This window comes from Camelus dromedarius, chromosome 21 (genome assembly GCF_036321535.1).
Source record: "Camelus dromedarius isolate mCamDro1 chromosome 21, mCamDro1.pat, whole genome shotgun sequence".
Lineage (NCBI taxonomy): Eukaryota > Metazoa > Chordata > Mammalia > Artiodactyla > Camelidae > Camelus > Camelus dromedarius.
In genome coordinates, this window is record NC_087456.1 from 19139905 (window position 1) to 19151989 (window position 12085).

At 45.7% G+C, this 12085-nt stretch overlaps 1 protein-coding gene across 2 annotated transcripts in view; it reads left to right on the forward strand.

Annotated features, from left to right (window-relative positions):
* KIF26B (kinesin family member 26B) overlaps positions 1-12085 on the forward strand; it is a 427084-nt gene that overhangs the window by 299460 nt on the left and 115539 nt on the right. For both annotated transcript variants that reach the window (XM_031438497.2, XM_064477251.1), the window contains one exon: positions 829-1012. In XM_031438497.2, the coding sequence (XP_031294357.2) occupies positions 829-1012 (184 nt within the window). The remainder of the gene's footprint in view (positions 1-828; positions 1013-12085) is intronic.

Below are 12085 nucleotides of genomic sequence, written 5' to 3' on the forward strand. Positions count from 1 at the left end.
TCTTCTCTATGGTGAGATTATTGTGTGTTAGGTGTTGCAGGACCTTTGAGTGATGGAGGATGTGATGTAAACAACCACTGTTATTTATGATGCCGGCATCCTCCCTCCCCCGTTTCCCTGTGTGTGTCCTCTGTCACCTTTGTTGGTCCTGGCCCCTCACCCCTGCACATGCCATGAGTTGCATTTTGTATTGAAAGACTGCCCTGCACAAAAGCCTGCTTCCTGCACGAGCAGCGCCTGGTCTCAGCGCCCTGCACCTGGGCTGGCGTTTATTCTGATTCGGTGTTATGTTTCCAAAACACTTGGATTTCTACTTCCCCACTGCACTGGGGAATGTGTTTTTTCTTCCACAACCACATACACTTAGGGCCTTGAGTGATCACCACCTGGTTCTTTCATCAGACTGGTTTGGATTTTACAAGGTGTTAGAGTTTCTAAAAAACTCCTACGGTCTCTCACCCTTGAGTTAACACCAGAAGTTATGGAATGATTCACCTACTAGGTGATGCTTATCCCCAAGGTGCCCAGCTCTCTTGATGCTGAAGCTGAGTGTCTGTGGATAACAAACAATTCTCTGTAAACTGCATTTCCGGGACCACGCGATGCTGTGGCGTTGTTCTGCCATAGAAGTGAGTGGGCAGCTCCCTGGGGTCACCCTGTTGCTGTAAGGGGCTACCTACCGCTGGGCACTCGGAGGGAGAAGAGAGAACCGTGAAGCTGCAGTAAGAACCAGGGAGCTTCTTTAAGAGAAGGAACATCAAGCAACCCTAGTATATCTGATACCCTACTTTCTCCTTTATTGAGCTTGTTCTGAATTTTTCCCTTCAGAGCTGCCCAGAAGTTAAATCTATCTTCTAAGAAGAAGAAACATCGACCTTCCACTTCCTCTGCTGCCGAGCCACCCCTCTTTGCCACCAGCTTCAGTGGGATCCTGCAGACGTCCCCTCCCCCAGCCCCACCCTGCCTGCTGAGGGCCGTTAACAAGGTGAAGGACACGCCAGGCCTGGGCAAGGTAGGCACCATGCGTCTCGGCGCTGGCTCCGCACGTGCGTGGGGCCCTGCATCCGGGGAAGGAAGAGAATGAGGGCTCGGTTTGCTTGTGAAAGCAAGGTGACAGGGAGGAAAGGAGACAAAGTGAAATTCGTTTGGAAGTACCGTAAAATTTTCTTTGGTTATATGTACTCAGTAGTAAATAAGACATTCCAATTATTGGAGATCCAGTTTGATTTTGGCAGAAAAGACCCCAGCCTTGTATTATTTGACAGAACTGTAACCAATTAAAGAAAAGACCGCAAAACACAAGACAGAAGACAGAGGCAGGAGGCCAAGAGACTCAGTACAGGAATAAGACATAAAGATGCCTTGTAATTTCCTGGTGACATTTTCATTTTTTCTCTCCTTCAGAGAAATCACAACTTCTACTTTTGAACCAGACCACTGACGGGATTTCTGGGGAGCATTTTCAGTTGCGCCATTCTAGCCAAGAAATGCAATTTTGAATTTTTACAAATCCTCAGAGATGAGGAACACTGTCATGAGGTGTCAGAACAGCATCACAAGACGTTGCCCAGCTGTGTTTGGGATAACTTAGTTTTTAAATGTCATCTCTAAACTCTCTCTTCTGAGAGAAACATCTGCATGAAGTAACTTATGGCTTACTCTTCAATTGGTAAATAATCTGGAACTGATAGAAACATTTAGCTAAAGAAGAGGTGGCTGCTTTCTTTCTTTTACTTTCATCAGAAGTAGGATGATGCAAATGATCTTGCCAGTCCCTTTACTTACCATGGCTCGTCTTGGGAAGTTGCAGGTCTTGCTGAAGGGACTGGCTGCTAAATCCTAGATGAGAGTTTTATTTCTTTAGGATATTGATTCCCTTTCTCCTTGACCCTCAACGTGGTCATTCCCAGGCTCATAGCCTCAGCTTAACTCAGAGGTCCTTCTGGAGTTCACCCTGGTGCCCTCTGCCCTTCTTCCTTCGTGCTTCTCTCATTTTTGGATTTCCCCTGCCCCCTTCCATGCTCTCCCACCCCCAATTTCACCACCCACTGGGAAGGTGCTAATTTGCTACATCATTCTTTTCAACGGTGTTTGCATTTTAAGATTATGTTGAATAGAGTGATGCTTATTCTAATGGACAGCATCCAGTCCTGGAATTTTCCATGGCATTGGGCAGGGCTTTCCCAGGCCCAGAGGTAAAGCAGGAAACAAGGCAGCAGGGCAGTGGCCTGGGCTCAGTCTGCAAGGGCTACTCTAGCATCGCTGGCCATGGAAGGTGATGGAGAAAACCATCTGACCAGGACTCCCATGGGTGGGAGCAGCTGAGGAAGGGTCGCGGCACCCCCATGGGGGCATGTTATGTTCATAACAGATGGCTGATAGGCTGCCCTCTAAGATGAGTGGGTACAAGTAACTGTGGGACTTTTAAAATTAAAAAAAAAATTTAATTGTGGTAAGGTACACATAACCTAAAATTTACCTTCTGAACCATTTTTAAGTGTACATGGACTTTGGTTTTGCTAAGAGGAGTTTGGAACTTTAATGCCAGAGCTGAAGTGCCCTGGACAAAGGGACATCGAACTGCCATTCCAGTCTCCTCTTGTCTTCTGCTCTGAGAGACATCCTCCTTCTCTTCTGAGTACATGTGAGCCAGTATTTAAATGCTGTCACTCTACAGAGGTACCAGGCTATCAGCCAACCTGGGCACTCATAAACCCCAATATGCCTCTGTCTAGGACACCTTGAAATGAGCCACATAAGGAACTGTCTTCCGGCATTTATAACAATGACCCAGTCTGTGGTTCCTGAAAGGGCTGATTCAGATACAGATGGGCCTGGGCCCCAAGCCTAGGGCTTTCTGTGCCCTCCTTCCCCAATCCTGACCCCTCTCCCTGGAATTCTGAGACAAGGAAATCTGGGCACTAGGCAGGGGCTGAGCCAGCAGGAAGAGTGTTAACTGCCAGGATGACCCAGCACTGGCACCAGCATCGTCTGGAGGGCACTAGTGCCATCTGACTTCACGGTGTACTCTATGTAGTGGCCAGACTGAAGTATAATTACAAGTAAGATAAGCAGCCTAGGACCAGGTATAACTACATTTAACCTTATGCTCATTTGTAAACTAAAGCTTGCAAATCATACACTTATTTTTCAATGGAATATGCTATCCCTCCCACTCATTTGCAATCCAATGTGCTCTTCAGAATGGGAGAGGGTAACTTTAACCAGCCAGGAAGGACAAGGAAGTGTTAGTCCAAAGAAGTGTGTCAAGGATGGGGTCCCCAGGCTGGGTATCACAGAAGATAAGATCAGGTATGACTTCTGTCTGGCCAGTGGCCACATGGCAGCTGTCCTGCTGAGCGCGGGGCCGGGGACATTGGTGGAGAGGAATGACAGCGCGAGGGGGTGCTCTCTGGAAGGCAGCGTAATCATATATTTCACTTGAAGACCTGTGTGTGATTGGAGCGAGAGCTCCGTCAGCATCTCTGCCCTCCTGCCTCCTCTCTCTAAGGAGCATCCGCTTCACAGGATGCAAGAAGGCCTTGCCTCTGCCACGTGGCCCTGAACTTAGCGGAGTCCCATTTCCCAGACTCAGCTCCCCCCACCCTGCCCCATACTCCACTCTAATGAGGAGCTGCAGTTCCCGCCCCGCCCAAATGGAAAAATCCCTGGTCAGTTGAGCTCTTTTGCATAATTTACATATTAGCATCTCAAAGAAATACAGTGGAGTTTAATATAGAACATAAAGAATTGGTGCTGTATGTAAATCATTACCTTTGAAGTAGAAAATCTTGACTGAATTGCCAGAAACAGCTTAATTATTTCACCTGAGCTGCAGTCTCCTGAGGTGGGGGCAGGGAGCCAGCCCAGCCCAGCCCAGCCCCTCTTCTCATGCCTCAAGCACCCAAGGACTTTCTTGGGAGACCTGTGGATTGGCCTTGGTGGGTTTCTTTAGAGCTACCCTCTTGTTTGTAGACAAGAAAACTGAGGTAGGTCCCAAGAGAGCAGGAGATGTTCCCGTGCCTCGTGAGTCAAGCCAAGAGTCAGGACCTGTAAGACATTTTATTTTCTGTATCTCACTGGGCTGCTGCTGGATATACGTGACCTTTAAAAATTTGGGTGGAGAAAGAATACAATAGGGCCATGAATAAGTTGGGAGCCAGTTACCTTCATCCTGTGGAAAGGACACCCAGCCTTTCTCAGAGTCATGGTCCAGAAAAGGCAGTGACTGGCAAGGGTGGATACACTGCCACTCAGAGACACCCACCCACACTCCCTCTCCCTCCCACCCCTGGCTGTTTCCAGCAGCAGCTGCCCCTACCCTCCAGCCAGAGTCTTTGCTGGCCACTGAGCACTTCTTGAGGCAAAAGCTTTTCTGGGGGCCCCGTTGATGGAGGAACTTGAGGTTAACTTTAGTACACTTGGATCTCAAGCACAGCACACATGCAACACAGGAAACATCTTAGCACCTCCAGCACCTAGAGCAGCACCTGGCACACAGCAAATATTTATTAAGCAACTTCTGTGTGTCAGGCCCTGTCTGGGCACCAGGCTTGCAGTGAGGGACAGACAGACAGAATGCCTGTGCCCACATCCCTTACAATCTAGTCATGACAACAGGCAGTCTTGGACATCTCACTGACTCATACCAATATGAAGGACAATTTGACTTAAGGAAAAGTTGGAATCACCTACTTAAAGTAACTGTCTTACTTTCAAGCTACATAAAGAAGCAATGCTACTAAGTGGTCATGCAGAGACACTGTTAATGAATAGATAAAGATAATGAGTGGATCAAAGCAGCTCAGTCCCTGTTTATATTTCATGGGTTTGGCTTTAGGTAAATGATACTGCTAATCTGTTTGAAAATGGTTCCTTCTCCTAAGTCAGTAAATGCTCTTCATGAAATTTGTTTGCACAATTAATTAACATCCATGTTTAAGGTTCATTTGTTAGTGTGTCACAGATTAATGTCACAGCGCTTAGTGTTGGATTACAAGCTTCTAGGGCAAAGCGTATTACCTGTTTAACTCACTCTGAATATGGCTCTGCAGCCCCACCGTAGATGCATACATGCTTGTAAAGGTGAGAGTGAAAATGGTGACCATCATATTGGTGATGGTGACAATCAACTGGTTAATTCTCCTCTTCCTGGAAGAATTACTTAAGGGGAATACATGAAGCTGGAAGGGGAAAGGAGCCTTCTTTTCCTTCATATTCTCCAGGAATGATTCAAAAGGAAGGATTTTTTTTTTTAAGGTACTAATGTAGCTCTTATTTGTTTATTCAACAATTAGAAATGGCTGGTGTTGCTCTCTCTTGTTTAGGAAGTGATGCCAGGTTATACCAAGGGGAAAATGTCATGCCTTCCAGCCCACCAAGGTCTGGCTTATTTAAACTGTATGCAAATTATCAAATTCCTCATTAGCATTCTTCACTATCATTCCTCATCCTGAAGCTTTAGCAGAGAGAAGAGGAAAGACTTGAGTCAGCCTTTAAAGTACTCAAATATGATGTGAAATTCTGGATCCCACTACTCATCAGTGATTACTCCATTCTTAAACACTTACAGACAGTAGAAAGGAATGGTGAGCTCTCCATTTTGGTGGTGTTTGAGGGGGTAGGAAGAAAAAGACTGCATAAATAATATATGCACATTCATCAGGATAGCTGGCCTGATAGCTTTGTAAATTGAATTGTTAGCTCTTCTGGGAAATAAAGTTGTGTGACCTTCCACTCTCTAATTACAGTTCTTTTCTGTGCTCGGTTGGTTTTGGTTGAGTCCACTAAGCTCTTTCTTGTTTTGACCCCTCCTCTACCCTGTATCTCCAGAGAAAGGAGACTTGGGGAAAATGTTCTGACTCATTAATCTTCACGTTTCTTTTTCCCTGGCAGGCAGAGGTGTCTACTCCTGTCCTAGAGTCTGTCCACCCCCACTGCACATCCCAGGGATCAGGAAATGCAGGTGCCGCTGCTGGGAGGGCTGCGCTGCTTCTGGAACTTACCTGAATAGCTAAGTGATGGGGAGGGACTTTTCCCTACACCCTCTGCCACATTCCTCATGAATTTATCAGGCTTCCTTATTGCAAAGGAAGGAAAGTATTAGGAAGATGTTCTCCAGTAAAGGCCACTGGACAGAAAAGTCATGGTAAAACGTGTAAAGGAAAGTGCAATGCCATTTTTGTTCTTCATTATTAGTGTGACTGCCTTTAATACAATTGATCAAGTTGTATAGATACAATTTTCTGTTGGCTTCGTTATTAGAAGGAGCAGCACATTTCCTGTTTAATTACATCAGATTTCTGGTAGAATGGCACATTACTAAAGGTAAAATACTCGTTTTCTGGCTTTCTTTGCCTGAAATATCTACACGGAGTGCACTGTATGAAAGGACTCCTGGGTAAGCAGGGAGGCAGTTTGGTCCTGCAGCCTGTAGTTACCTCCCGTCCTATACCCCAGGTCTGCTATGGTAGCTTTCAGAGCACAGAAAGAGGAAGAGAATTTTACATCCATTTCTAATGGAGATTCTACATTTTCCAATTCTGTGAACGTCCTTTGTCTGCTCCAGGTAAGGAGCTGAGTCATCAGAAAACCTTCTGGTTTAAGTTTCAGGGACATGAAGCCTTCCAGACACTGACATCTACAGCTATACCACCCAAGAAATGGGTGTGGGCAAACCAGCATTCAGTTTCTTGCTGAATATCCTTTTCAGTTTCTGTCACTAGGTTTTAAACTTATTGAGAAAAGGAATCCTATTCTTTTCATCTTTGGAGCCTTTCAGTGCCAGCCTATGTAAATAGAACACTCAAAAAAAGTTAAACATTTTTACATAATTCTGTTTAGTGCTTGTGACATCCAAACTGGGCTTTCAACACTAGGTAGAATCCATCCTACAAGATAGAGCTGTTATAATGAGGCAGGAACACCAAGAACATGTAAATTACAGTGCCCTAGTGGTCCTTGGTACTGCTTACTCCCTCCTCAGCACCTGAGTTGCCCTGGGAGGGCGACGTCTGGGAGAAGATGCTGCCTAGTGCTGCACCCTGGCAATGAGCAAGCGCTGCCAGCATCCCTCACTGAGGAATTTCCCCAAAGACCGTCTTACCCAGTCCTCCCACTGTGCATATGAAGAAACTGAGGCCCAACAAGATGGAGTAGTTTATCAATCCATTTATGTGAGAGAAGATGGAAAGTTTAAGCTTTGGGGTGTGAAAGATCATGAAAGTCATGAAGTCTTTAAGGCAGAAGTTGACTGAGTGATTCTTAATCTTTCCCCCCATTTTGTGACTTTCAGCTTCAATTCTATGACTCTTTTTTTAGGTATTAAGTAGAGATGGTAGGCGTGTGGGTGTGTACATGTACATGCACACACATGCATACACTTGCGTAGGAGGCAGAAGATGATTTTTTCTAAGGGGGCTTTTGAAAGGCTATAAACCTTTATCATAATTGGAGGATAGGTTTGGGGCCTCCTGGAATACCTGTAATCCCTAATTAGTATCATGACTTATGGAATGAAAACATGAGATAAAATGAGGGAATTCTCTCTGGAATAAATGCCACTTTCTCAATTAAACAAAGGGCAATAAGATGGAGTATAATGCGTGAATAGGGCTTTTGATCATTCTTTGTCCAAAAATCACATTTTAGTCAGGCTCAGCACGATTAGACAATTACTGATACCGAGTATGGGAATGGTAGGTATATTTTAAGCTAACATTTCTAACATCTTATCTTTCTATGTCTTTCTCCTGCTAATGGCTGAAAGAAAAGTTAATCATGATTTGCTATAATTATCCCATTAAAATGGGATTGATAGTAATGTTTTATAAAAAATGGTGAGTCCGAACTGCTGAGTTAATTAGAAAGTTGTCCTTTGTGCCTCAGAGTAGGAAATGCTATTCTTGCCTACTCAGTGACTAGCATAACAAAACATCTGAATTCCTTTCTAATGCTTCATTGAACTCAAATGTATCATTATGGAGGGGGGAAATCATTCTGATACATTCTTAAAAGCAAAACATATTTTGCTTCAGATTGTTAAATCGTTTCTGAAATACAAATCCTCTGACTCCTCAGAGCCACCATGTGTAGGACTCCCTGCAGTCTCTCATGTGGCTTTACAAGTTTGTCTTAGCTCTGTTCTGTAAGGCTTAGTCTATTCATGCTGCTATAACAAAAATACCACAGACTGGGCGACTGAAACAATGAAAACTTATTTCTGTCAATTCTGAAGTCTGTGTAGTCCAAGGTCAAGGTCCTGGCAGATCTGGTGTCTGGTGAGAGCTCCCTTCCTGGTTTGCAGACAGTCATCTTCTTGTTCTTCACACCATAGAGAGCACGAGTGCTCCTATAAGGACACTGATCCCATTCATGAGGGCTCGATCCTCATGACGAAATCACCTCCCAAAGGCACCACCACCAAATACCTGCATGTCAGGGGTTAGGATTTCAATATATTAATTTGGGGGAGGGGACACAAACAAGCAGTCCACAACACTGACCTCTATATAATAGCATTGAATTTGAATATTTGATTTTCTAGATGAAACAACAAGAAATACAACCATGGCAGTAGATTTAGAGCTAGGGACAAAATTCCTTCCAAGTTGCTTTTCCCATTCCCTTGGTGTTGCCTCTGTGTTCCATGCTACAGGTAACCATTCAGGTAGAAATTAGGTCCATTTGTGGCTCAGCTGAGATCTCTTTGCCACCAACAATGAATATTTGGTGGATGTATTAGTGGAGCACTGAACCAGCTGTAGCTAATCAGAGGTTTGTTCTTACTGGAAACAGTGAAGATAAAATCATTCTGTTTCCCAGTGCTAGCTTCTTAGGTTTGTCAGTTCCGTTGTACACCTTTGGGAGTCTGAACTCACAACATCACGTGGTGGGAAGGAGCACTCTTGCCAGCTCCATCCAACGTTCCCAGGTGGCCTGACTTCACACCAGGGCCCTGTAATAATTGCTCATCCCCCACACCATCCCACTTCGCCCCCAGAGCAGCACACCTCCGCTGTGTTTAAGACCCTCTCTGTATCTGAAGACCCACAGGCTGTTAGCTGGAGCAGCTCAGGCCAGCATGGGGCAAAAGGCAGAGGATTGAGACCATGTAGTGAGTTTGGTTCTAGAGGGTACAGATGGAGGAGACTCTGGGAGCCGGTCATGTCTCCATGAAAAAGTCACATGTGCCGTGGAGTGTGAGGGGAGCATGGGATGGGGCAGCGTGGAACCAATTTGTAAACCTCTAACACACTCACAATCATTGTTAAACGAGTTGCTGTTGGGTCTTTCTCTCTGAGCCTCAGACAGGAAGCCCAGAAGAAGTTATCTCTATGGGACCTTTTGGGCTTTTTTCTTCTTTTTCTTTTTTTGCAGAAAAGGAGGGCTCTTTTTCCCCTAACAGTTGTTTACTTCAGCAGCCTGGCCACCTGCACCACCCCATCCCCACCCTTGAGTGTGAGAAAGAGGACAAAGGGTCTTTGGGAAAGTATTAGCCCGCGGAGGAGCTGAGGGGCAGGGTCGTCCTGTCGTCATGAGCTTGACCTGTTCCTCATTCTAAGTATTTTGAGAAAACATTTCACCATGTTTGTACTACGTGAAAGGCAAAGTTTTAAAAACCCAATCAATAAAATGCTCCGTGCGCTGTGTTGTCATGTAAAGCAGTGAAAAGTTAAAAATCACTGGAAATGGGACGATTAGAGAGGAGGGAATGTTGGTCTGCCTTCCCCCCGCGCCCTGTCCCCCATTCTATAAAACATGGTAGAAATAGCACCCTACAGGCACCTGGCCCAGAAAGCTTGCTCTCATCTACATGTCCCGCTGTTTCTCTGCTAAACTTCTGCTTGACTGGTTCTTGCCCATCCCAGGGATATGCACAGAAATGCCACTTCCTTGAGGAAGATTTCCCCAGTTGGGTGCCCTGTTATATGCTTTCATAGCACCCTAAGTTTCTCTTCATTGCATTCACCATCCTGTGGATAACTGATCTCCATCCTTTTATGTTTAATGGTTTCCCATTGGCTGTAAGCTTCACGTGGGCAGGGCCGTGTCTCTCTTGCCCTCCTTTGAATCCTGTGCTAGCGCTCAGTAAACAGTAGGTGTATTAGCCAGGACTCTCTAGAGAAGGAGAACCAATAGGGTGTGGGTGTGTGTGTGGAGAGAGAGAACACACACAGTTATCGAGGCTTTCAAGTCCAAAGTGTGCAGGGAAGCTGGCAGGCTGGAGACCCAGGGGAGAGAGTGCTGGCAGAATTCCCTCTTCTTCCAAGGAGGTCAGTCTTTTTCTATTAAGCCCTTCAACTGCTTGGATGAGGCCCATTTGCATTATGGAGGGTCATCTGCTTTCCTCAAAGTCTATTGCCTTAAATCTTCATCTCATCTAAAAAATGCCTTCACAGAAACATCTAGGATAATATTTGACCGAATATCTGGGTACTGTGGCCCAACCAAATTGACACAGAAATTTAACCGTCACACTAGGTAAATGAATGGATAGATGGAATCATGACCTGGCTGCCCATACTGCTATGATGATCCTTCACATCTGTACAAGGCCTGTGGCTTATACCCTCTTTCACCCACATTGTCTCCCTGGATCTTTACTACAGCCCTGGGAGGTGGGCAGTGGTGGGCAGGGGGGAGCATGAGGATCTGCTGATAGGTGAGATTCAGAGAAGGTAAGAGACTCCCCAGAGGCATCACAGCTGGCTTTTCAGGGTGGTTGGGCACACCCTACATCTTTGTTTCCAGTATTCTTTTCAATCAGACAACATAGATTGGCCATTTCTTTGTGCCAGGCAGTGTTTTGAGTGTTCCATGTGTATTAACTTGTTAAATCCTCATTACACATCTGTGGGAAGGGTCTGTTATGATTACCCCCACCTGACATCTGAGGAAGCTGAAACAGATGTGAGGAACCTGCCCAAGTTTGCCTGCCTGGTCTGTGGTGGAGCTGGGATGGGAGCCCTGGTTCTGGGACTTGGGACTTGTTCCCCAGACGGCTACCTGGTGTCATCTCTCTGCACACTTCATATGTTGTCCTTTGGCTTCAGAAAAGGTTCAGTAAGCAGACGTTGTGGCTGTCATGCTACAGCTGTGTTAGTGGGATGGTGACCGCAGGCAAAGCAGGAGCCAGTCCACCCTCCTGCAGCCAGCGTCCCACCCACCGCGAGAGCTTAGTAACTGTCACCGTCATACTTTGTAGTGAAAGCTGTATGTACTGCCGTTCGTAGCTCCTGTTTCCATGCAGTACGCAAGCCAGTGAAAGTAAACTAATATTCCAAATGATTTTTTTAAAGGCCAAAACGGTTTTTGTCAGTGTGTCCTAAATTCCGTGAGGGAAAAGGCCATTGTAATCTAGCCCTACTCGAGTGCTGACAACTCCGAGTCAGAGAGAGGTGGGGACAGGGTCGATCCCTGGAGCTGATTTGGCAGTGAACCCCATTCTAGACTCTGTTGAGCCATGTGGGTGCTTCATTAGAATTCTGTGTCTAGAGCACCATCTCAGAGACAAAAGGAATGTTGGAATTTCGACTTTGGTTTAAGCAGTATGTTGTGAGTGTGTATTGAGCTATGGCCTGCGGGGATGATGCTGGCAGAGACAGCCCTCCTGGAACCCATCCCACCTTCCTCCCTGGCTGGCTTCTGCTCTGAATTTTCCCTCATCATGGACCACTCTGTCTCCTGTGTCCACACCCACCCTCTCTTCCAGATCTAGCTAAGAGCCTCCTTTCAACAGCATCCTGGATCTGTTCCCCCAGCCAGCTCCCTGGTTTCTCTGATGTTTTGTACCCTGTACTGCCCCAGCACAGATTCTTCTCATTAACCATGTACTACTTTACATTGCTCTCATTGTTTTATGGGTATCATTTATCTCCTCCACAGAGTGTTTAGTCTGTGGGAGGGTGAGGGTCTTGGTTTATACTGCTTTCATATCCCCCCAAATGCTTAGCCATATGCCAGGTGTATAGAACTCCTTGAATTGAAAGACACTGAAGTAGAACAGTGATTTTATGATTTTTTCCTGCTTTTGCCTATTCCATACCTCTCTCACTTATCTGTCACCCATCCATCCATGTGTCTT